The sequence below is a fragment of the Heptranchias perlo genome, chromosome 7 (genome assembly GCF_035084215.1).
Source record: "Heptranchias perlo isolate sHepPer1 chromosome 7, sHepPer1.hap1, whole genome shotgun sequence".
Classification (NCBI taxonomy): Eukaryota; Metazoa; Chordata; class Chondrichthyes; order Hexanchiformes; family Hexanchidae; genus Heptranchias; species Heptranchias perlo.
In genome coordinates, this window is record NC_090331.1 from 18,246,531 (window position 1) to 18,273,793 (window position 27,263).

General features: G+C 41.6%; 1 protein-coding gene across 5 annotated transcripts in view; it reads left to right on the top strand.

Annotated features, from left to right (window-relative positions):
• Window positions 1-27,263, top strand: part of gli2a (GLI family zinc finger 2a) — a 301,684-nt gene that overhangs the window by 259,489 nt on the left and 14,932 nt on the right. For all 5 annotated transcript variants that reach the window (XM_067987118.1, XM_067987117.1, XM_067987120.1 and 2 more), the window contains 3 exons: window positions 1,946-2,086; window positions 8,744-8,893; window positions 17,326-17,490. In XM_067987118.1, the coding sequence (XP_067843219.1) occupies window positions 1,946-2,086; window positions 8,744-8,893; window positions 17,326-17,490 (456 nt within the window). The remainder of the gene's footprint in view (window positions 1-1,945; window positions 2,087-8,743; window positions 8,894-17,325; window positions 17,491-27,263) is intronic.

Sequence of the window (27,263 nt, forward strand, 5' to 3'; positions counted from 1 at the left end):
TACTGAATTAAAAAGGAGAATGTTGTCTGGAATTAAAATGTTAAATATTTTACAGTGTCATTTTAATGTATGTGTAAAAATTTTTTTAAATTACCAATGGAAGTTAGTCACATTCAAGGAAAATCTCATCTAAATATGAAAATTAAAATATTACTAGTTTGCTACACCCAGGCAACATTGTATGTGAACAGGCTCCTCGAGTCTTATTTTGCTTTAATACATCTGTTCTGCTAGAAGTCCTCGTTATCTCAGATCCAAGCAATGGCCCCTGTATCGGTATATTTTGCACCAATACCTTGTCCTGGTTACGGAGGATTCTCCGTGAGAAAAGACGAATGTAGCGGCTGGTGTTACAAATGTCAGGCTGAGTCTCGGGCTCTTCCCTTAGTGCAACACCAGGAGCCGTGTGCTGTATAATGGAGAGTTACTAATGGGTTATTACCTCAGTGTTATAAAGTACCGCACTGCAATCTCTCTGTCACTGGTCAAAGACACTAAGATTTGATACAGTGAAGCCTTTAGTTCCTGGCCTTCTTTCCATCCTGATATGTGAGGATTAGCAGCGAGAGCAATTTATCTCCTTTCTTTTAAACCATTTTTTATTATAACTCTAAACTACAAGAAGTGTCCCTGCACTACATTTTAATGAAATATACAATACCTTGCTGTCAGTGGGACAGCGAAGGCTTTGACTAATTCCTTGTTCTGCTTTAGTCCAGAGGCAGCCCCAGTCAGGTTTTGGCATGATGCATGGGGATGGCTATGTTTATAATCATCTGGGGCCAGGAAAATTGATGAAGATAGCATATCAGAGAAAGATAAACATGCTGTAGTCAGCACGTTCGGGGCAGGAGCCACATCTCACGAGTTTTAAGTTTTAGAGCGCGTCAACAGCAGTAAGCGCGTGACCTAAAAGCATCTCCAGCTGCGACGTGGGCAGACCCTAATGAGACAATTTTTTAAAAAACACACAATTGGCATCTGAAAGGAATTAATATCTTATCGGTAATGTGTGTTCATTAGCGCAAACAAATTGCGTGTGTGTTCATGTGGCTTTTGACTTTTTTCAGAGGGCTTTTTGTTCCTCAGTGATGGAGAGTAGTTAAAGTCTTATTTCCGTGGTCTAATCATAATTGCACTTCATACCCTTATAAAGTGAGGTCTGGGCTGTGGTGACCCTACCGCAGGCCCCCACTCTTGTTATTTTTTAGGGGCTTAATATTGTCGAGTGTACCCAATTTAAATTAAGTTGCTTGCAGTATTTCAGGGTTCTGGATTAGCTGGGACAGTGGGATTATCTTAAAAACCTAACTGTTCCTTTCAGTCCTTTTCTAACTTTCAACTGATAGCGGATCTAGTCTTTATTGCTCCAATCTGGAATTTTCATTCGGAATGGTAATTCCAGATCTTGGCTGGGGTCGGGGTAGGGCGGGGGGAGGACAATGTGATAAGGCACTGAGTCAAGGCATTATCCACATGAAGAATGGGGGTGTGAAATTGGGTAGCACTTTATTTTTGGCCACTCGTGTAGCTGCTGTAGAGGCGACGGACAGTTGCCTAGCAACCAGTCACCTGCCTGCCCGCTCACATGGGAAAAGGTGTGCAGCATGGAGTAGATCACGGAACAGGCTTAAGGGGCTGAATGGCTTACTCCTGTTCCTAAAGAGAAGTTGGAGAAGGGCAAGTACAACAAAAGTAGGGCAAAAGAATATATCGGCAAAAAAATACTTAGCAAAAGAAGTTGAAAAATGTTTTTTTTTCTTAATTTGGTTTCATTCTGCAATGAATGAATAAAAGACTGCTAAGGAGATTAATTCAAACCATTTATATTCATCAGAACATCAGCGAACTAGAAGAATACAGAACTTTTACAAGTGCGGTTAAATTTAACATAACGATGTCTCAATTTCCTCTCTTCCTTTCTTTTATTTATATAATTGCTCAGGATCGTCTGACAGGACTGCCAGAGGTGAAAGACGATTTGGATAAAGATGATTGCAAACAGGAGCCGGAGGTCATTTACGAGACAGTGTGTCACTGGGAAGGGTGCAGCAAAGAGTACGACACTCAGGAACAACTGGTGCATGTGAGTAAAGTCGGAGCTGAGAGACGAGCTAGAAATCAGTCACGGGGGCTCCGAGGTGGCAGCTGTCTGTGGGTTTGGACATTGTAAGGTTTCTTGCCATAAAATACATCGCTCTCATTTAAATGACAGCCTTGTTTTGTCAATATTTTAAGAAGTGTAATAATGATGTTTTGATGGCTGTCTCTATTTTCATATTCTCTTCTGTAATTATATCAACATTGGTTGTTGCAGTGTCATTTAAGCACTTTTTATTCTGTGTGATTGCTCATGAAAGGAAGAAGAAAGATCTTGCATTTATATAGCGCCTAAAATGATCTCAGGATGTCCCAAAGAACTTCACATGCACTGAATTAGTATTGAAGCGTAGTTACGGTTGTAATATAGAGCAACACTATATTACAATCTGCACACAGCAAGATCCCACAAATAGCAATGAGATAAATGACCAGATAATATTCTTTCATGATGTTTGTTGAGGAATAAATGTTGACCAAAATACCTTCCCTACTCTATTTTGAATAGAGCAACGTCCATCCGAGAGGGCAGACAGGACCTCAGTTTAACATCTCAACTGAAAGACAGCACCTCCGACAGTGCAGCACAGCCTCAGTACTGCACTGAAGCGTCAGCTGAGATGATATGCTCAAGTCCTGCAGTGGGGCTTAGAATCCACAACCTTCTGCTTGAAAGGCAGGAATACTAACCGTGAGCCAAGGCTGACACCTTGCATGAGTTCCCCACTACCTTTCGTAGTGTCTCCATCAATTGGATTGATTTCAATCCCGTTTGTTCTAATAGATTTCTCTTTCATTTCACTCTGTGAGTAGTGATTAGTAGGGATGAGCTGTTTGTCTATGAAATTCCAGTATTTGGAAAGACCAAACATCTGGTTCCACAAACTAGTGTGCACACCTCTTGAGACTGGCCCAGAGAACAGATGTCGTCTTCTTCCCACCCCTCCCCCCACACCCACCCACAGGGGAATGTGGACAAACGCTCACCTCTAAACTGACAGTGAACAGCCACAAACACCACTATACCAATAGGGACTGGACACAGATTGTGTTTCTTTCCTTCCCCCTGCCTCCACCCCCAAGATTGATTAGCACACCAATACTGGCAGGGAAAGGAGATTAAAGTATCATAGAATTTCACAGCACAGGAAGAGATCATTTAGCCCACCGGCAATCTGAAAGAGCTATCCATTTAATGCTACGTTATCAGAAAATACAGATGTGACCCCCCCCAACCCTCTCACCCAAGTACTGGGCATTCATTTAACTATTTCTTTTAAATGCAGAGTCTTCTGTTCCAGATGTCAGCCACTCACCTATCAATCACCAGGAAAACAGGAATGTTTATCCCAGACATGCACGGAGGAAAATATCTTCCTCTGTCCAATGTATTTCTCCATTTGAAGTGCTCTCCGTAATCCAGTTTTGGGCCTTTCACATAGGCTCCGAAAGAGGCTCAGATACATCGAACTTACAGCACAGAAGCAGGCTATTCAGTCCAACAGGTCTATGCCGGCATTTACGCTCCACATGAGCCTCCTCGCACCTTGCTTCATCTCACCCAATCAACATATTCTTCTATTCCTTTCTCCCTCATGTACATACCGAGCTTCCCCTTAAATGCACCTATGCTGTTCGCCTCTACCACTCTACGTGGCAGTGAGTTCCACATTCTCACTACTATCTGAGTGAAAAGGTTTCTCCTGAATTACTTATTGGATTCAATAGTGACTATCTTATATTTATAGCCCCTAATTTTGGACTCCCGCGCAATCATGGTATCATAGTAGGTACAGCACAGGAGGAGGCCATTCGGTCCATTGTGCCTGTGTCGGCTCTTTCAAAGCGCTATCCATTTAGTCCTATAACCCCGCTCTTTCCCCATTGCCCTGTAAATTTTTTCCCTTCAAGTATTTATTCAATTCCCTTTTGAAAGTTGCTGTTGAATCTGCTTCCACCAACCTTTCAGGCATTGCATTCCAGATCATTACAACTCGCTGCTTAAAAAAATGTTCCCTCATGTCGCCTCTGGCTCTTTTGATGATCACCTTGAATCCGTGTCCTCTGGTTACCGACCCTTCTGCCAGTGGAAACAGTTTCTTCTTATTTACTCTGTCAAAACCGTTCATAATTTTGAACACCTCTATTAAATCTCCCGTTAACCTTCTCTCTTCTAAGGAGAACAACCCCAGCTTCTGCAGTCTTTCCATATAACTGAAGTCCCTCATCTCTGGCACCATTCTAGCCAATCACTTCTGCACCCTTTCTCAGGCTTTGACATCTTTCCTAAAATGTGGTGCCAGAATTGAACACAATATTCTAGCTGAGGCCGAACTAGTGTTTTATGAAGGTTTAACATAGCTTCCTTGCTCTTGTATTCTATGCCTCTATTTTTAAAGCCCAGGATCCCATATACTTTTATAACGCCTTCTCAACTTGTCCTGCCACCTTCAAAGACTTGTGTAGATGCACCCCCAGGTGCCTCTGTTCCTGCACACCCTTTAAAATTGTACCATTTAATTTATGTTGCCTCTCCTCGTTCTTCCTACCAAAATGTATCACTTCACACTACTCTGCGTTAAATTTTATCTGCCATGTGTCTGCCCATTTCACCAGTCTGTCTATGTCCTCCTGAAGTCTGTTACTATCCTCCACATTGTTTACTACATTTCTGAGTTTGGTATCATCTGCAAACTTTGAAATTATACCCTCTACACCCAAGTCCAGGTCATTAATATATATCAAAAAGGGCAGTGGTCCTGACCCCTGGGGAACACCACTGTATACTTCCCTCCAGTCTGAGAAACAACCGTTCACCACTACTCTCTACTTTCTGTTTCTTAGCCAATTTTGTATCCATGCTTCCACTGTCCCTTTAATCCCAAGGGCTTTAATTTTGCTAACAAGTCTATTATTTGGTACTTTATCAAATGCCTTTTGAAAGTCCATATACACAACATCAACCGCACTACCCTCATCAACCCTCTCCATTACTTCATCAAACAACTCAATCAAATTAGTCAAACACGAATTTCCTTTAACGAATCCGTGCTGACTTTCATTTATTATCCCATACTTTTCCAAGAGCCCATTTATTTTGTCGCAAATTATTGTCTCTAAGAGTTTCCCCACCATCGACATTAGGCTGACTGACCTGTAATTGTTGGGTTTATCCCTCTCCCCTTTTTTGAATAGGGGTGCAACATTTACATCCTTCAGTCCTCCGGCATCATCCCCATATCTAAGGAGGATTGGAAGATTGTGGCCAGAGCCTCCGCAATTTCCACCCTTACTTCCCTCAGTAATCTCGGATGGTCCCATCTGGACTTTTCTACTTTGAGTACTGCCATCTTTTAAGTACCTCCTCGTTATCTATTTTTATTCTATCCAATATCGCCACTACCTCCTCCTTTACTGTTACAATGGCAGCATCGTCTTCAGTGAAGACGGATGCGAAGTATTAATTTAATGCCCTCTGCCTCTACAAGAAGATCTCCATTTTTGTCCCAGGCTTCCTTTGACTACCCTTTCACTATTTATATGTTTATAAAAGACTTTTGGGTTCCCTTTTATGTTAGCCGCACCAGTGGAAACATCTTCTCAACATTTATCCTATCAAACCTATCAGACCTCTATCCGAACACTGCAGGCCCAAAGACTGACCTCGTCCCCTACAGTCTCCACATTGTATGGAATTCACTGCGGCAGAGAGTTTAATGAGCAAAGTCACTTTCTTTGCTATTAAAATTGGCCAATTTCTTAGGCTAGGATTTTATTTTCTTGACATTCTGCTGGGTATTAAACCCTGTGTGGTCAGCCCTGACTCCTTGCCATCAAAAAATTAGAGGCAGCCCCAGGAAATTAAACCTTAAAAGCTGCATTTCAGCATGATATGAGCAAGCTGTCGGACAGTCTTTTCTTTATAACTTGTTTAATTTGCTGCTTATTTTCCAGAATAATCGCATTAGCATTAACTTACTGCCCGTGCTGTATATTATTACTTAAAACTCCCAATATTTTGCCAAAACCTTCAGTTGAGAACCTGTAAGTGGATTTTGCAGTTCTGAATTCTTTCACTCATGCAAGATCAGTTGACCCAAACAAATAGTGAAACTGCTCTGTGTAAGTATGGTAGCCCCCTACTGGAACGTTCCATCATGCACCGTGGCCTCTGATATAATAGGGGCTCTGCTTATGGCTTCTTCTCTGGCAAGGGAAACCATATAAAGGTGGTTTTACTTAGGTAACATGGCAGCCTCGCCTCCGCCAGCAACATAAATGGCCCGAAGTCTGAGCGGGCGGACCTGAATGTACGTGAACTCCCAAAATCTGCAGGGGCAGTGCAAAGCATGAGCCTCTGTCCTGTGTTTTCCTCCCAACAGGCCAAGCATATTCCAAGCAGGGAAAGCAGGACGTGTCGGCCGTCTCCGTTTGCACTCTGCCAGAGCTCTAACCCAAAAAAACAGATTATCTGGTCATTTATCTCATTGTTGTTTGTGGGACCTTGCTGTGCACAAATTGGCTGCCACGTTTCCCTACATTACAACAGTGGCTAAACTTCAAAAAGGCACTTCGTTGGCTGCGAAGCGCTTTGCGATGTCCTGAGTTGGTGAAAGGCGTTATGTAAATGCACGTCCTTTCTTTTCTTCACAGCATGAAAAGGGCATCACATATGCAGAGCACACCCTGCACTAACTGGGCTGGATGCTTTCTCCAAACCCTACCCTCGTTCACATATGATGATTAATCCCAGTCTAGGCTTCAATTTGACACTAATTAAAGGCAAATTAATCTAAACTGCATTTGTTTGGAGTAAGTCAATTGTTTACATATTATTTAGTTAGAAAGTGGAGACAGATGTAAAGGGCAAAGTAATAGCAGGATACTTGAGGGAAAAAAAGAAAGGTTTGTGTGGGTGGGAGTGGGTAGATTTGTCTCCTCACAATGCAAGAACAGTGGAAAAATGATGATCTCTAATTAATGACCACCATTCCCAGGACCTGTATTCATCATAAGCCCCTTTTTTCCTGCCAAAGGCTTAATCTGTTGACAGCAGGTGCATTTTATTGTGGAGTTCAGCTAATAGATGACATGCCTTCATTCGGCCTACTTGTTTTCTAAAGACCAGCGTCTGCTTGAATACCAGGGATGTAGTGAAGCAAAGCAAAAGCAGCATGTGTTTCCCATTACCAACTTGTGTGTCAGTCTGCTGAGATGTGAGGCATTCGCCTGCAGAGACTTTCAAGCCATTGCCAGGACCACACTCCTTCATTGCAGGAAGTCTACAGATGCGAGCTTTCTTCCCCGTCCCCCCCCCCTTTCCTTCCTCCTCCTCCCCTCTCCTCCATCTGACATGTACTCATCAAAATTAATTAAGCTAATTCATATATGCTGTAGATTTGTACAGGCATTTTTGTGTCCCAGAGAATTTGTTGCTTCAGTTTCTGACTAGCACCTGTCATAACTAAGCTGAAGTAATGTCGGGGAAAGGGAAAAAAAAAGGCAAAACGATTCAGGTTTTGGTTTCACTGTATGTATGGCCCTCTCTGAACAGAGGCTTGCACACACTGACTAATGGAGGGAGCTGGCCTTGGTCATTTAACCTGGTTGAAGATAAATATTGCAATACATGTATGGAAACCTATTTCATTTTTCTCTGTCTACAATAGATTTATTTTTCATAAGCATTAGAGTCGTTTAGATCCTTATCGCAGATATTACTGTTTCTAAGTATTAAATATTGGCTTGAGTTTTTTTTCCCATTTAAATCCTTCTTCCCTTTTAGAAAGAAATAATTGTGAAACAGTTTTGATTTAGATTTATTAGGCTCAGTGATTGTAAACTCCAGCACTCACTAGTTTCTTAAAGTGAAAAATCATTTTTGTCCTTTTTGTCTTTCTCCCCATTTTTCTCCTCTCCTGAAGGGACTAACTCTTGTTGGGGCTTAGTTCGAGGGATGATGGTTGCTTTTTTGAGACCCTGCTTGCCCAAGTAGCCATTTTTCATGCATGAACTTAGGTCATGAGTGTTCTCAAGATATTTAACTATGTAAGGAGTCTTACAACACCAGGTTATAGTCCAACAGTTTTATTTGAATTCACAAGCTTTCGAAGCTTTCCTCCTTCGTCACCCGAAAGCTTGTGATTTCAAATAAAGCTGTTGGACTATAACCTGGTGTTGTAAGACTCCTTACATTTGTCCACCCCAGTCCATCACCGGCATCTCCACATCATATTTAACTATGGAGGGAAGTCACAGCCAAGCCTGATCCTGATCCTCTCTCAACCCAAAGTCCACATGTGCAGATTTGCCAGCAGGCGTTTCTAGAGTGCAACCAGGAGTGGAAACTTTGGCTAATTTTTACTCTTCCTTGCCCAGGAATGTTGAGGCTAATTTTAGCACCCTCTATTGGCTGAAAGGATGATTTTCAACTATCTAATTGAATTTACTGAACTGGCTCTAATTAATCTGAATATTTTAATGACTAAAAATCATATTGTTCGAAAATGCAATATAAAGAGAGTTAAAAAAAATTGGCTTTACGAGCATTTTTGTTTCACGCAAAGATCTCGTTATTAAACCTGGAGATTTTGTTCTTACTGAGGTGCCTTCATAGCTGTCTTCTATGTGTTTCCTTCCACAGCACATTAACAACGAGCACATCCACGGTGAAAAGAAGGAGTTTGTTTGCCGGTGGCGCGACTGCTCTCGAGAACAGAAACCGTTCAAGGCACAGTACATGCTGGTGGTGCACATGCGGCGACACACGGGGGAGAAACCACACAAGTGCACTGTAAGTTATCAGCTGAAGGGGCGGGGGCACCTTGAGTAGTCAAGAGTATAGTAGAGACGTGAGGGGTCCAACAATAACTGGGGGGCCTCTTAAGCAGTCAAGAGTAGAGTGGATACATGATGGGTCTATCAATAACTTTGGGAGGGGCACCTTGAACAGTCAAGAGTAGAGTGGGGACATGAGGGGGTCTATCAATAACTGGGGAGGGGGGCATCTTGAACAGTCAAGAGTAGAGTGGGGACATGAGGGGGTCTATCAATAACTGGGGAGGGGGGCATCTTGAGCAGTTAAGAGTAGAGTAGAGACATGAGGTTAGCAGTAATTGGGGTACGGGGGTGCATCTTGAGGAGTCAAGACTATAGTAAGGATGTGAGGAGTTCTGACACCCGATTGTGATGTGGTGAAACATCAGTGCCAACAGCCAGCCCTCATGCCCCATAACTTATACTTGGTCTAGCCAATGACATGCAAAAGATCATCTGAATTTAAAGTCAGATTACACACTAAGTCAAAAAATGAGCTCAACCAAACAGCAGTTGGAGAGAACGGTGACTCAAGACCCAAGACTTCCTATGTTTATCTCGCCAGTGGTACAACAGCCAGCTCCAAGTCACAAGGAAACTTTTCTCTTTTTTGAAGTTTTTTTTCCGTACATTGATTGATCAAAACCTTAGTGACAATGGGAATGACCTGTTTCCAATCTGGTATTTAGAAACGGGCTCTTATTTCAGGTACACTCATAAGGATGATGTGCACATAAGCAGTTGCTTGAATTCAAAATTCCACCCGTTTTCTATTTTTTTAAAAAAATGAAGAACGTGAATAATAGAAACTTGAAAACAAAGTAAATGATTAAAATTGGGTGAATCAGTCGATCTCACCAACAGCTGAGTCCTCCGGGTAACTTGATAGTGCTTTTCAAGATCTTCCATCAATACTTCAAGGCAATTTGGAGCAATAATAAACAAGAAGAATTCATTGCAGAAGGCAATCCTTTAAACTCTTGTTTGAACTCTCCAAGCACCCTTGCTACACTTTTTTTTAAACAAAAAGCGTGTACTAAATTCAGGGTGGATTTGTTCCATCTTACCAATGCGCTGATACAAAAACTGCACTGAAGGACCAGTTGTAAGAAGCCATTATTTATAAAAATCAGAATGATTAAACCTTGTAGTTAGAAATCACTGTTGTTATTAGTAGAGAATCACCTGATGTATTTGCATAACGTTCCTTTGTCACCTATTTTAGCAGAAGCGGAACTCATTTCAAATGGGTTAATTCCTTGGTTAATAGAGCAGACAGGGGAATGTCATCCGCTAATATTGTCAGTTTGAATTTCTAGGCCAGCGCGCCTCGTTTTTCTGTATAAGCTCTCTCTAAAGTCCTGTTCACTAATAATTATTGTTTAGGGGCATGGGGGCAGGACAGGTATGCTCAGATAGATCTGGTGGCACTTTTTACATGGTCAGGCCCAGGGTGAGCAGCGCTTAAACGAGGGTCCGTGACCTCACTGAGCCGGTCTCCCCTATTTACTCTTCTTCTGTCACAGCTCCTCATTGAGGAGGCCAGAGAGCCACTGGTAAAAGGGAAGGAATCTGGCTTTTAGTTTAAGTGAGGACCTGACAACAGCTCACGACCTCTGTGAAAATGTGGGACAACAATACTATTGGGTCTCCGAAGGTCAAGTTCCTCATGCAGCAGAGTGCCATCAGCTGTGAGAGCAAGTTCCACCCGCAGTCAATGGCACTCCTTCAGGATAAAACTGCTCTCTTAATACCTTGTCACAGTTAACCCCATCAGAATGAACAGTGCAGGGACTGCCCTTCACTACCACAGAGTAGACAGAAGTAGTGTTTGATTTTTTTTTTAAATAGAAAATGTTGGAAGTACCAAGTAGGTCTTTGGCATCAGAAAAAAAGGACAGTTTAACCTTTTGGGTGTAGATTTTTTTGTTGAAATAAGATGAATGGACCTTGCTGAACACATTAAAACACCTCTTCTCTTTTCAGCTGCTATGTTTTTCCAGAATTTTCTGTTTCTATATAAAAACTGAAGATTTACTAGAAAATCGAAGGGGCAAGTTAGAAGAACTTTTACCAAATAGAACGTTAGAACATGGAATGCTTTACCATAAGTGGTTATTGAGGCAGAGACTACAGTGCCTTTTTAAAGCATTTGAAAATTAAGAACATATAAAATGGATATAGGAGAAGGGTAGGGAACTGGTAGAAAGCTCCAGTTGAAGAATTAGTACTGGCACAAACACGTAGGTTAAATGGCCTTTTCTTTGCTGTGATTTCTATGATTCTACCTCTCGTGCTGTACATAGTTGGTTGCTGAAAACTGGGATCTGCGCAGTGTATGCCTGCTGTAAGTTCAACGGGAGTATGCCGGAACAGACGAAAACTAAGCCAGAAACCTCCCAAGCACTTTGGGACATCCTGAGATCATGAAAGGTGCTATATAAGTCCAAGTTCTTTCTTTCTTTCGCTTTCAGCCTTCCACCCTCCGTAAATTACAGCTCATCCAAAACTCTGCTGCCTGTATCCTAACTCGCACCAAATCCCATTCTCCCATCACCCTTGTGCTCACTGACCTACATTGGCTCCCGGTCTGGCAACACCTCGAATTTAAAATTCTCATCCTTGTTTTCAAATCCCTCTGTATGTCTGTAACCTCCTCCAGCCCTGCAACCCACCGAGATCTCTCTGTTCCTCCGATTCTGGCCTCTTGTGTATCCCCGATTTCCATCACCCTGCCATTGACGGCCGTGCCTTCAGCTGCCTAGGCCATAAGCCTGGAATTCCCTCCCTAAACCTGTCAGCCTCTCTACCTCTCTCTCCCCCTTTAAGTCGCTCCTTAAAACCGACCTCTTTGATAAAGCACTTAGTGATCTGTCCTAATATTTCTTTATGTGGCTCGGTGTCAAATTTTGTCTGATAACGCTCATGTGAAACGCCCTGGGACGTTTTACTATGTTAAAGGCATTATATAAATGCAAGTTGTTGTTTCATGTGTGAGTCTAGACAATAAGCATCAGTAGAATATTGGAGCATGAAGGGTATCACACGTGAGTCTAATCTGTTCTCTCCCAATGTCTACACGTGTACTTTCTAGTTAGGGTCACTGGACAGCAATCAGGGCAAAAACCCCTATTAAGGCAAGTTGTAGATGTCCTACCGCTCACTATAGGAGAGATCAGCTAATTCAACATATTGAAGTATGCTCTTTACTTTGGAAATGGATAGCTTTGATAGTGGTAATTTCCCTGCACTACAGTGTATGTGAGTCTCTCACGAATTACTCTTGAATATACAGTGTCTGTTGAATATTTGTCCCTAGGTCACAAAAATTGTTTTTCTGCTCTGACGTCTACACTTTAAAAAAAAATAGAATGATGAATAAAAATGACAAGAAGCTGTAGCTCAGGGGATGAAAAGCTATTGCATTTTAATTATTATTTCATGAAATTTTTATTCTGAAAGTGGAACAGTAGGTGTTTTTTTTAAAACAGCAAAAATGCTTACTACCTTGCAGAGTGTTTAAAAGATTGATAGGATGTGTAAAGGTATATTTAAGAAAAAACCTCTTTGTTTCCAAAGGTCTGGACTAAAGAATGTTTAAGCATCAATCCAGTCACTCAGCACAATGAACATAATGTTTACCGTGGTGGGAATTGTAACTTTACAATCATGCAATTTTTCTGGTCTTTTAGCTGTAATTTAAAAAAATTCATTCATGGGATGTGGGCGTCGCTGGAAATGCCAGCATTTATTGCCCATCCCTAACTGCCCTTGAGAAGGTGGTGGTGAGCCGCCTTCTTGAACTGCTGCAGTCCGTCTGGTGAAGGTTCTCCCACAGTGCTGTTAGGTAGGGAGTTCCAGGATTTTGATCCAGCGACGATGAAGGAACGGCGATATATTTCCAAGTTAGGATGGTGCGTGGTCTGTATTATATATTAATAATAATATTAGTATTTCAGTAGTTTTGAGAAAAGCGTACTCTGTTGTGTTAGCAGCACATTAAATTTTCGTATTGCTGAATACTTGAGAAATGTGTATTGTCAAAGTTGGAGGTTAATAGCGGCCCACTAACTATTAGGAGTGAGCATTTGGAAATACTGATTTCAGAGGGGTTGAAATCATGCTGTGTGACAATAGTAACTATTTTGGCAAAGACATGAACCCATTTTGTTTTGAATGGGTTCGTTTTAATGGGTCGATTCAATCATTTCAACCCTAGAAGGTCTCAAATTCAGATCATCTGATCTGGTTTATGCATTAAGGATGGTGCCTGAATGAGGAAATAACTTTCCCTCACCCACCTGGGACTTGGATGCACATTGCCTTGAGGTAGAAATCGATCGATCTCCACCCCGTTATTACTCTACTAAAGATTACGTGGATATGCCATTGTCTGCCCCAATAGGCCACTGGGGCAAAGGGAGGCAAAAAGACCCCACTCTAAACTGGACACACAGCTACAAAGCAGCAGTGACACGAATGGATGGGTACCACAGAAACACTTTGAATTTTAACAAATGATAATAAATTGGGCCTATCTTTGTTGTAGTGACTCTAGCCATTGGAAGCACCCATAATTTAGCCAGGATATGAGTGAAGGGTATTTTTCTCCTTATACTTACCTGAATGTGGATCACTCCTCCCGGCTCCACAGCAGTCCCGAAGACCATTGCTGGCCCTTGCTCGGCACCCCCCCCAATCAAGAGCAGCCTGCCCCAACTTCAGCCTCGCAAAACTGGTGAGTCGCCCCTAGGCGCTTGATTGGTGTCCGCAGCTCGTCGGCAATATGCTGATCTGGCTCAGGGCCCAATCTTGGATGAGCCTCGGACCTCTGACTTCTGGTGCGCGCTCCCAGCGTGCCGCCTATTTCGAGCCTGAGAACGGGCCAAAATGAATCTCCACCCCTGTGTCTTTTCAGACTATGAGTGTGTGAAATTCTCATGCAGATTACACAGTGGTGCCAGATTCAGTTCAGTGCTTCTATGGCATGGCACAGATTGTTAAATGAAAACTAATTGCAGCTTTTAAAAATAATTTTACTAATTAACTCATTCCTGTCACAAGTAAACATACACGCTGGACTTGTAGCCCATTAATACAAGTCTAAAATACAACTGTTTCACAAAAATATCCTGTTTAACATGCTGAAGTTCTGCAAGATTTAACATTTGTTTGGAAGGATTGTACGGGAAGAATTCCAAGAACCTGTTGGAATTCTAAAGGAAGTTGGCAAGGATGTAACATAGTATATTTTCCTCTGGATAAAAACTTTGCAGAGAGACCTGACAGAACAGTCCTTCAAATGTGCATTAATTATGAGGGTTAGGGGATACTGCAGGCTCGTTTGTAATTGTCAATTGAAAGCAAATGCTCCCTGATTGAAATAATACCAGTTTGGAGAGTTACAGTGGGCTGTTAGTTGGAGACCAGCTGTTCCCTCCAACATTCTAGTCCTGACTCTCTTTTCGTAAAACCTTCTTAATGTATCAAAGAAAGCATATCATCATCAAATGCCAAAACTCACAATCACTGAAACAGTAAAGTTCTTAAAATGATAAAATCACACTTTGTCGTGTGAGCTCTATGCAAAATCTAAAACTTTACATATTTGAAATGAAATTTGCCTTTGTAGCATTGCCAATGCTCATATTTTCATTAAGGATTTGTTGATTTTGCACTATTGATTTAATATGGAGCTACAAAAAGGAACAGGAAAAGACCAGCATACCCATCAAGTCAGTCCCATCCCACACTGTGCAACCTGTACACACCATTAAGCCTACACCTCCCATCCCCCTCCCCTGTCACCTCTGCCTTTATCTTTCCCCCAACTGGTATAGGCACAACTGAACCTGTGAATAGCCAAATAAAGCCCAGTTGAACTTTGATTTATTCATCTGTTAATATTTTCTGATTCCTGTTTTTCTTGCTGTCTTAAACTTACCTCACAGTATATCAGCTTTCCTCAACATTTTTTTTTAACAAGATCAGAAAGATCAGTAAGTGCTGTAAATATACAACGGATCATTAACAACTGAATTTAGAAGATTAAGGGATGATTTGATCAAAGTTTTCAAGATATTAAGGAGAACTTATAGGGTAGATAGAGAGAAACTATTTCCGCTGGTTGGGGAGTCTAGGACTAGGGGACATAACCGAAAAAGTAGAGCCAGGACTTTCAGGAATGAAGTTAAGAAACACTTCTACACGCAAAGGGTGGTAGAAATTTGGAATTCTCTTCCACAAGTGGCAGCTGATGCTAGTTCAATTATTAATTTTAAATCTGAGATTGATAGATTTTTGTTAACCAAAGATATTAAGGGATACGGGGCTAAGGCGGGTGTATGGAGTTAGGTCATAGATCTGCCATGATCTCATTGAATGGAGGAACAGGCTCAAGGGGCTAAATGGCCTACTCCTGTTCCTCTGTTCCTATGAAAGAGAAAGAAGGACTAAGGAACTCCTTTCTCACTTTTAAAGAAGGTCTCCATCCACAATATTAACTTATCCTTTCTCTGTCAGATGCTGACTAACCCGTTCTCTATCACCAGCACGCTCTGTGTTTATTTCAGAATTCCAAGATTTACACTTTTTCTTTATATGTTTATTATTTTCTTCATTTAGTAGTTTAGTGCCAAGAGACTATTTAGTGATCCAACAGCTTATGCAGTACATCTGAACTGCACGATTGGTTCTGATAGAATGAGGGCCACATTCTCTAAGCCACATTGGATCTTTACTTCTCTTCAATGTTGGATTTAAATAATTATCTCAATCCACTATCCCGTAACACCCGCAAAAACTTGGAGCAATCATTTATTTTGGCAGCACCTATTTCAAGTTAACTTTAGCAAAAGGGAGACTCCTCCTCTTAATTCTCCAAATGAGGGAACAGATTTATTTTTTGACATTTGGTCCATTAACTCCAGAACTTTCCGAGCATGCCTATGAACAGGCCCTACCATTCATGAAATGCTCCCTCCCTGCAGTTTATGCTCACTGTCAGCTAACTGCTGTCTGATGATGGATTTGGTCACAGCCTACTTCCCCACAAATAATTGGTGTCAGATGCTAATGCCTGCAGCCCAGCATAAGTCATTTAGTTAGCCCCTGGCCTAGCAAACCAACAGCATCGAGAGCAAGCACACCTTTTTTTTCTACGAGAGCTCCACAGCTACGTTAAAAAAAGGATATTCCATTCTGGATCTTTGATGATTAAGATTTGCACTGGTTACTTACTTATAAGTTGAAATTAATCATTTGTTATTTAAAAGAAGTTATATAACACATCTGTGAAGGTGGCAGGACAAATTGAGAAGGCTGTTAAAAAAGCATATGGGATCCTGGGCTTTATTAATAGAGGCATACAGTACAAAAGCAAGGAAGTTATGCTAAACCTTTATAAAACACTGGTTAGGCCTCAGGTGGAGTATTGTGTTCAATTCTGGACACCACACTTTAGGAAGGATGTCAAGGCCTTAGAGAGGGTGCAGAAGGGATTTCCTAGAATGGGGCCAGGGATGAGGGACTTCAGTTATGTGGCGAGACTGGAGAAGCTGGAGTTGTTCTCCTTAGAACAGAGAAGGTTAAGAGGAAATTTGATAGAGATGTGCAAAATTATGAACGGTTTTGACAGAGTAAATAAGGAGAAACTGTTTCCAGTGGCAGAAGGGTCGGTATCCAGAGGATTTAAGGTGATCATCAAAAGAGCCACGAAGAAACATTTTTACGCAGCGAGTTGTAATGATCTGGAATGCACTGCCTGAAAGGGTGGTGGAAGCAGAGTCAATAGTAACTTTCAAAAGTGAATTGAGTAAATACTTGAAGGGAAAAAATTTAGGGGGCTATATTGAAAAAGCAGGGAAGTGGGACTAATTGGACAGCTCTTTCAAAGAGCCGGCACTGGCACGATGGGCCGAATGGCCTCCTCCTGTGCTATATCTACTATGATACATTAACTAGTAAATCCTGGCGGTCAACAATAGATTTTAAATAGTTAGTACTGAGGGGGAAGAGGTGGTAAAGGTGAGGGCCATGGAGTAGAGAGACACGCTTTGTGTCTCCGCACATCACTGAGATCTTGTTCTCAGCTGTGTTACCGTGGGGAAGGACCATGAGGGAGGGAAGGGAACATCAAAGAGAGAGCTGTTGCTGGACTGCCATCTTGTGTTGGCAAGCAGCTGGCCGGAGAACAAAACTGGCAGAAATATCCTGGTCTCTATCGCTCAATAGCATATCGGGTGACGATGCATTTATCTGCTGAGCTATCTGATTGGCCAACGATTTGAGATGATCCGCTCGGTGTAATAGAACTTTGCCAGCCATTCACTCCTCAAAAGTACACTTCTGTGTGACGTAGAGTCCCAGACTTTGTCTTTTAACGTGATTCTTGCCTCTCTCTCTCTCCAGTTTGAGGGTTGCAGCAAAGCTTACTCACGACTCGAGAACTTGAAGACTCACCTGCGGTCGCACACTGGGGAGAAGCCATATGTTTGTGAACATGAAGGCTGCAACAAAGCATTCTCCAATGCGTCAGATCGAGCCAAACACCAGAATAGGACTCATTCGAACGAGGTATGGCAAAGCTGACTGAATCTTAACTTCGCCCAAATGTCCTGGAAATAGTCCATCGCATTTCCCATCATTCACAGGGTCTGACAAGTAAAAGAAAATGTCTCTTTTTCTCTTCGTCTTTGGTAAGACAAGGCCTTGTACTGGTAAATCAAACACTGTCCTGTGACATGAAGCATCTAGTGACTAATAAGACATCGATCAAGGCTGTTTAGGAGTTGTAAGTTTTCACATTTTTTCCCATTCTGTAGTTTCCCCTCCAGTTTCTATCTTTAACCCTCCAGTAATCAAAGGTAAATGCGACAAATGGACACAAGCTAATTACAAATGAACACAGAAATTGCTGGATATAAACTGCAGGTCAATGGTCATTTGTAAAGAGAAAAGACAGGTTAAGAACTGAAAAAGGGTTTGTACCCAAAACATTAACCTGTCTTTTCTCCTTACAGGTGCTGACTGACCTGCTGTGTATTTCCAGCAATTTCCATGTTTATTGCAGATTTCTACCAGTTGCATTTTTTTTCTTTTTCTTTGTAAAGTTAATAATCATTCTTTTCAGCTGCCTTTCTATTAATGAGCACTGCTGATGGTTGGACTCTTTAAAGTGTTTAGGACATAAACTGTGGATTGAGAAAAGGACATTCACCTGATCGAGTTCATTCTTGCAAATTTAGTGAAATTTTCTTCATTATTGATCTGGTAATTATTTAATTTCAAATGTTATTTAAGTCAGGTGACATAAAGAATAACGTTTCTGGGACTCAAACCTTTAACCACCTTCTTGGTGATGAGTTAAGTGTTCAGGTATGACAGCCTTGTCATGGTCTTATACCAAATCCAGAGAAACTGGTCCTGGAGGAATAAAAGCAGAATGTTAGCCCAGAAAACAAGTGATCCTGATATTCTTTTTGGTTTCCCATATTGGGTCATTTTTCTGCTTTCATGTGTGTAGTACCATTATTGAACCAGACTAGTCCATTTATCTCAACTTTCCTGGACTCATTATGTTTCCCCATTTCCTTTGCTCTATATGTTTCCATTGCTCTGTTTATGTTTTACTCTGAACTCTGAGATTTTCTTATTTGAAGTTTGTGGTGCACTAAGAACAGTGTCTGGCTGTAAGAATATGATTTATCCAGTACCCAGAAAGCATAATTAAGTACACGGAAAGCCAGATTGCAGTCGCCCAGATCTTAGCTGTTTGAAGCCAGGGAATGACTCGGGTAACAATTTGTTGAGGTTTATTTGAGCGATCCAAAGCAGATTTCAGGTGATTCAGCTTGCTGCAGCCCAGACCTTACTACACTGCACCAAGTGGGTACCTACCATTCTGGACTCCTTGATGTCGCATATACTGACCAGCACCTCCCTGCATTCTGTAGCAGCTTCATTTTTTTAAATGGTGGGGGCTGCAACTTCAGGATGACCTGAGAGCCAACTCTGAGCAGCTTGATCCAAGAAAACATGTTGACAGTTGGGTCCTTCTGTTCAAGTTACACACTTGAACAAAATGTACTCCTCCTGGATTTCCCCTTTCAAGGAACGCGTCAAGTTCCAAACAACTTATATTTAGCACATAGAACACCCCCTCCAGTATCCAGTTTCTGGCAACATTTCTCAATCATTGTACATGCACCACAAAGTTTCAACCAGCATATTCTTCCTCCCAACTATTACCTACATTGGAAATATCAGCAGCAGCTTTTTGTCATCAAATGATGATGTTACTGAGTAATAAACTGTTGCGTGAGATAACTGGAGGACTGGAAATGACAATCTGGGAGGGTTAGATTATTACTAGAGTTTGGTAATGTTTAATAGAAGACAAATTGCCGAACACGAATGGGCTTTTTGCTCTATCCAGAAATACATTTAAAATTCCATGGCGCACGATGGCTAATTTCCTGTGTTCCGCCCAACAGCTGCTAACTGCATGATGTCAACACCTGGTGACAAAAGACTGCCAGAAATGTCTCTGAAAGAAATTAATAGTCATCATTTACTGTAAAATCTAGTGCAAAACTCACACCTTCACAAAAGCTTTGGCCACTACCAAATTAAGGGCCATGACTCAGAATCACAGATGTTTACAGCACAGAAGAAGGCCATTCGGCCCATTATGCCTGTGCCGGGTCTTTGCCAGAGCAATCCAAAACTTGCACATCAATACCAATAATCTTGTCAGTGTAAAGGTTATATTCTGAGTATTGCATCAATGTGACGAATACACTAGATTTACAGGATTTGAAAATATCTACCAACAACTTTCACAATATCGATGAAATAACAAAAAAAATTAATGCTAAGAAACAGATGCTGTGGAAGATCTTTACATAATGGGCTCAATTTTAAAACGGAGCCGGGAAGGGGGCGGGGGGGGGTCAGTTTGAGGTCAGGAAACCCATTAGTACAGGTTTCCCGGACGTACTTACGATTTTGACGTAAGGACGTCTTTTATTTTTTTGTTGTTGGTTTCCAGTCCGACTGACCGGCTGATTGACAGGCTGGTCTCAGTCGGACGGGTAAATCTGCAGGTAAGTCTTTGTTGACATGGGTGGACAAGAGGGCACGGGGCATAGGTGGGCACGGGTGGTAGGCTTGTTGGGCCGGGGGAAGCACTCCTGCTCCTCCGGGCCCACAAGCTGTACCTTTCTAGGCACTTACCTGTTAGTCTCAGGCCTTCCCGCTTCCTTTCACGAGGCGTAAAACAGAAGGCCCGGGAATCCCGGCCCCCCGGGGTTGAAATTGGGAATTAGTGATAAATGGAGGCCTGAAGCCTCCTTGAAAGGTTTTAAGGCCCGACTCCCCCTGCTGGTAGCGGGTTGGCCACCTGCCCCCCTGAAAACTGGAAATGGGCGGGTTGGGGCGGGTCTGAAATGGTGACAATTTTCAATGCGCCCCCCCCCCCCCCACCCCGCCCCTAACCCACCCGTTTTTTACCTTTAATATGAAGCTCAATATGTCTCGGAGCACAGAGCTTTCCTTTAAGACCAGGACAACAGACTGCTGCCATGATCATTTTAATTTGAGGAGTCAGTTTTGTTCAGCTGGTAGTCATGCTTACATTTGATTCAGAGAGTTGTGGTTTTAAACCCCACTCCAGGACTCGAGTACTAATACCCTGATGTAGAACTGAGGGAGTGTGATTCTGTCTTTGGCTGTTAGTGATCCCATTCCTACATCAACTAACACTCCTAGATTAGCTGCTCATTCATCTCACTGTGCTTGCCTATGCAGTATTCATTGTATATGTATACGGTGTCCTGGCCAACATTTATCCCTCAACCAACATCACTTAAAAAAAACAGATAATCTGATCATTACCACATTGCTGTTTGCTGTGCGCAAATTGGCTGCCGCATGTCTTACATTAAAGTAGTGACTACACTTCGAAAGTGCATTGGCTGTAAAGGGCGTTGGGACATCTTGAGGTCATGAAAGTTGCTATTCAAATGCAAGTTCTTTGTTTTCTTTCTTTATATGAAGTGTTTTGGTGCAACATAAATCCAAATCTTTTCTTACTGCACTACCTGACAATTCCCTTTTTTGCTGCCATACTTAGACAGGAGTCGATTCCATTGTTGACTGTACTATGTATCAGGGGTGATACTTGTTTCCATTTGCCACAGTTAGATGGGGACTACCTTTGCAGATAGCACTATCCAGTGGGGATATATTTCCTCCACTTGCCAATGAAAGGCAGGGGCCAATGCCAAATTAGAGGAAAACAGCAAATTCCCTTCACCAGGAGAGTGAAGAGAAAAGGCAGAAATAAATGGCAGATTCACAAATGATAGAAATCTGGAAGCATTCTGATAACGTGTCTCATCAGAAATGTTTACCTGACTTTCTCTGTCATATTTTGACTGTGTGTATATCCAGCATTTTCTGTTTTAATTACAGTGAAAGGTATTATTTGGGAAACGATCAGTCTTTCCTTACCAGTATAAAATACATAAAAGACTGGAGAAGTAACATAAGTTAATTGTAAGTAATCTAATCTAACTAGTTATGTACAAGCTACTCCTGTTAATTCAAAGTCACTTAATTTGAATATTTGGATGATTCATTTTTTTTGGTTGCAAAAAATGACTTGGAATTATCAGTAGACTATACACACAATCAGATAGAAGGGCTGGAGAGTATTTTTGGGGGATTAAGCAGTATTCTCAAAATTGGATAATTGCTCTTCCCCTCCCAGTCTAAGTTTCTATCAATGCCACAGACAGAGGAGGAGGGACAAGTAATGAACAGTACAACATTCTATTCAGCTCAACAACCAGGGCACAGAGAGAACAGCGTCCAGCTAAAGGTACTAATTTGGGAATTTGCTCAGCTTGGCTACTTAAACCCCAATCAATGAAATTAATTGGTCAATTCAAGGGTTAGGATTAATACAGAATTAAAATGGTAGCTTAGGATAAAAATGTCATTTAATTGAGATTAGGATTTTGTTTTTGTTTTTCAAAAGTCGGGTTAAAATAATGGGTTGGCTTTTGGGGGTAACAGTTTTTTGCTGGGTTAGATCTAGGATTCCGTTATTATGTGTTGTTTGAAACCCACTAAATTGTAGCTTTTCAACATTTGTTAAACTGAGCTGGAGTCTGAAGTTTATTACTAATGTGCAATTTGTATACAAAAGACTCAAGATATTTGATAAATTTAAAACAACATTAAATCACTCTCCAGACAAATAGTAGTTTGTGTAATCCATAGTGTTAACATTGCCTTAAATAGGAGACATTTGCTTCAAGCTGGATATCCTAGTATGTGATCAAGACCTCTCTACATTTTACAGTACAATCCTACAAAGCAATTACATCTAATTGTTTTATTCAATGTTTTAAAACTGCTTTAACCGTACCCAGCGTTTACTCAATGCACAATAGTTTAGTTAAAATATATTTTTTTCCTCATTCTTCTCCACCCTTCCCAAAAGTATTGTAATGTGATTGTAGTGTTGGATACCCAAAGTACATTACCGCTCATAACACGTGAGCCTAGACAGTGAGTTCAACTGAGAGCAGGGTAGGATGCATCATAATTCAACCTGCTCCACATACACATGCATTTTTCGGCAAGAGTAAATCTACAGCAATTGGGAGCAGGAACACTGGCTGATTTTTTTCTCATCCTCCCTTGTCCAGGGGCACTGAGGCCAATTGTCGCACTCCGACCATCAGCCCAGCCAAGATCAGCACAGACCAGGGATCAAACCTGGGACCTTCCTCAGTAATTAATCTAATAGTTAATAATGTATAATCTTGTTTTCTTTTGACTCTCCCTCAAGGTAAAGAGTGTTTCAGAAGAATGAACTCTCATTATAACTTGAAAGACATTTTTGCCAGTGTGATGGTCTGCTGATATTTGCTAAATTAATCTGCTCTAGAATGAAGGAAGATTGCATCAGCAGACCATAATGAATGAGCAAGATTACTAATTTAGCTGGAATTTATTGTGTAACTAATATTCTATTTTTGTAAGTTGAAACATATAAATAGTTTCATATGGGAACTGGTTTAAACTTATGGTGGCTGTCCAATAAAATGACTATTGGAGTTTAGCGTTTATTACTTTCTTCCTGTTTCTTCCTTTCTAGGTGTCCCCAGTCCGCATACTAAGCCCAGCCTGAGAAAGTATGCAGAGAGCCAAATTCCAGACCTCTGTTACTGGCATTCTTTAGCTGACTGCTTGGAGGTGCCCAAGAGGCAATACTCCCTCAGAGTTACCCTCCTTGTGGGAAAATGTCCAGACTCTGCTTGATGCCTCCCTTCGAAGGGTAACGGAAGGAGTGAGGCAGGTGGGCATGTGCTCTACCAAATAGCAGGATTCTTGTGGGGTGTAAAGAGATGCATGCGTTGCTGCCCAGGGACAGCAGGAAAATGGGTGAATCAAAATCAAAGTGACGAATGCTATTTCCTTTGGAACTAATGTTATTTAGTTTTCTGCCCATCCAGTGTTATTATCTGTGCCCATCCAATGTTATTATCTGTGCCCATCCAATGTTATTATCTGTGCCCATCCAATGTTATTATCTGTGCCCATCCAATGTTATTATCTGTGCCCATCCAGTGTTATTTTCCCTTGCCCATTCAATGTTACGTTCTTTGCACATCCAATGTTATTTTGCTTCTGGCCACACTGTTGAGATAGCACAGCTCAGATTGGACTGCAGAGGAATAGCCTATTCTCATATTAAAATGCTAAAGCATTGGGTTTGTGGCCACAGAATAGCAACTAGTAAGGGTGAGCAGAGTTCAACAACGTTTTTGAAAACCTTGTTATGATTTTCTTTTTGCAAATGATTTCTCATTTTCTACAGTACTTTTTAAAAATCTGTAGTCTTTTTGAAAATGTGTTTATCAAACTTTTTTTTTGTTGTTTGGAAAGCGAGAAGGACTTGAACAGCTCTGAGTCATTTTTGTCGCAATGAGATTGTTTGACATTGCGTGTGTGCTTGCAAATAAAACAAAAAGTCTGCCAGACAATTCTTCATGATAATAGTGCGCTTTGAAGATCTTTGTGGCAATGGCCCAGAATCTTAGAAGCACAGAAATTTGTGGCACAGAAGGAGGCCATTCGGCCCATCGTGTCTGTGCCGGCCGATAAAGAGCCTTCCAGCCTAATCCCACTTTCCAGCTCTTGGTCCATAGCCTTGTAGGTTATGGAACTTCAAGTGCACATCCAAACATCTTTTAAATGCAGTGAGGGTTTCTACCTCTACCACTCTTCCAGGCAGTGGGTTCCAGACCCCCACCACCCTCTGGGTGAAAATCTTTTTCCTCAACTCCCTTCTAATCCTTCTACCAATTACTTTAAATCTATGCCCCCTGGTTATTGACCTCTCTGCTAAGAGAAATAGGTCCTTCCGATCTACGCTATCCAGGCCCCTCATAATTTTATACACCTCAATTATATCTCCCCTCATCCTCCTCTGTTCCAAAGAAAACAACCCCAGCCTATCCAGTCTTTCCTAATAGCCAAAATTCTCCAGTCCTGGCAACATCCCCAGTAAATCTCCTCTGTACCCACTCTAGTGCAATCACATCTTTCCTGTAATGTGGTGACCAGAACTGTATGCAGTACTCAAGCTGTGGACTAACTAGTGTTTTATACAGTTCTAGCATAACCTCTCTGCTCTTATATTCTATATCTTGGCTGATAAAGGAATGTATCCCATATGCCTTCTCTACCTTATCTACCTGTCCTGCTACCTTCAGGGATCTGTGGACATGCACTCCAAGATCCCTCTCTTCCTCTACACCTCACAGTATCCTCCCATTTATTGTGTACTCCCTTGCCATGTTTGCCCTCCCCAAACGACCTCACACTTCTCTGGATTGAATTCCATTTGCCACTTTTCTGCCGACCTGACCAGTCCATTGATACCTTCCTGCAGTCTACAGCTTTCCTCCTCACTATCAACCACACGGCCAATTTTTGGATCATCTGCAAACTTCTTAATCATGCCCCCTACACTTAAGTCTAAATCATTGATATATACTACAGAAAGCAAGGGACCTGGTACTGAGCCCTGCGGAACCCCACTGGAAATAGCCTTCCAGTCACAAAAACACCCGTTGACCATTACCCTTTGCATCCTGCCACTGAGCCAATTTTGCATCCAACTTGCCACTTTCCCTTGGATTCCATGGGCTTTTACTTTTTTGACCAGTCTGCCATGTGGGACCTTGTCAAAAGCCTTGCTAAAATCCATGTAGACTACATCAAACACGCTACCCTCATTGACCCTCCATGTTACCTCCTCAAAACATTCAATCAAGTTAGTCAGACATGACCTTCCCTTAACAAATCCATGCTGATTGTCCTTGATTAATACGTGCCGTTCTAAATGACAATTAATTCTGTCCCTCAGAATCGATTCCAATAATTTGCCCACCACCGAGGTTAGGCTGACTGGCCATAGTTGACATAGCATTCCTTCTATTCCCAGCCCTATTAAATTAAAACTTAGTTTCTGGACTCCCCTTCAGCTGGACTACCAGCTACAATGGCGCATGTAGTGTCCTAAAACGATAGTCGGGGTCCTATTAATGTTATCAGGCCCTAATTTGCATATTAAATACCGCCTGACTCAGATGGGTGCTTCAGCCACCCAACAGTAGGACTAGGGGAAGATTGGGATGGCCACACTGTCTTCAGGAACAGAGTGTAAGTGCTTCCCCACTCCTCAGTTGTTTCTCATATGGATCTCTAGTTTTCTCCAGGCTGGGACTGTTAAGAAATATTTTTAATACCAGTACGTTCTATGGGGTAAAAACAGAAAATGCTGGAAACACCCTGCAGGTCAGACAGCATCTGTGGAGAGAGTTAACATTTCAGGTTGATTATCCTTTCATCAGAACTGGAAGAAGTTAGAGTTTAACAGTTTATTAGCAAGTACAGAGCCAGGGGAAGCAGGTGGTGGGGGGAGGGGGGTGTTGGGGGGGGGAAGGAAAGAACAAAGGGGATAGGGTGGAGGGGAGGAGTGATTAAATGACAGAAGGGATGATGGTGCAAAACAAAAGGAGGTGGTAATGGGACAAGTAAAGAAACAAAAGATGGGTCCAGAGGAGGTGTAAATGGCAACAGCAGAACCATTACCAGCACCTGCTGTCCAAAAAAATGAGAGCGGTGGGGTTATGATCTAAAGTAGTTGAATGTAAGGAGTCTTACAACACCAGGTTATAGTCCAACAGCTTTATTTGAAATCACAAGCTTTCGGAGCTTTCCTCCTTCGTCAGGTGAGGAAGGAGGAAGCCTTCGAAAGCTTGTGATTTCAAATAAAGCTGTTGGACTATAACCTCGTATTGTAAGACTCCTTACATTTGTCCACCTTACTCCATCACCGGCATCTCCACATCATGGCTACTAAAGTAGTTGAATTCACTGTTTAGGCTGGGAGGCTGTAAAGTGTCTAATCGAAAGATGAGGTGCTGTTCCTCGAGCTTGCGTTAAGCTTCATTAAGGAGACAGTTTCATTTGAGATTTTAAAAATCCCCATCGTTGATGTTTTGATTCATTATTTTCTAAGGATACAACTTACTTTCAGGAGAACTGTGGATTCAAATAAACGTTAACAACATACATATGTTGGGTTTATGCAACTTAAGGGTTTTGGTCAAATGAATTTGGGGTTGTGCAGTTTTGAACCTTGCAAAATGGAGTAATTCTATTCATCAACTAGTAAGCAAAGGGACAGACAATAGCAGAGTAAACTGGTAATTGAATGTCGTCAGCTGCTTAATTCTACAATTATGGCATTCTCAATTCTGGCTTCTGAGTCTACTGTCAAAAGAAAAAAAGAAATACTTGTATTTATATAGCGCCTTTCACGACCTCAGGACGTCCCAAAGAGCTTTACAGCCAATGAAGTACTTTTGAAGTGTAGTCACTGTTGTAATGTAGGAAACTGTGTTGTGAATACAGTGGTACATATTCATGCTTAGATGGAATTCTTGGAAAACTCTGGTTTCTTCAAAATAATTGACTCTTTCCACTTAAATAAAAAGGTAAATGAGCTCAGTTACAGCCTAGATATCAACAGTCACAGTCCAAACTGTCACCCAGCAATAGAGAAGCTTAACATTGAACAATGACAAAAGAAACCAGTTTCCAGCACGAGGTTTAAGCAAATGTGTTTAACAGTAAAACAGGACTGGTGTTGATATAAAAAGCTATTTATCTATTTTCTTAGAAGGAGCTGATGTAAATATATCAGAATAAAGTTTGATTTCACTTACAAGTCAAAACCTATCTAATTCACATAACTTTTA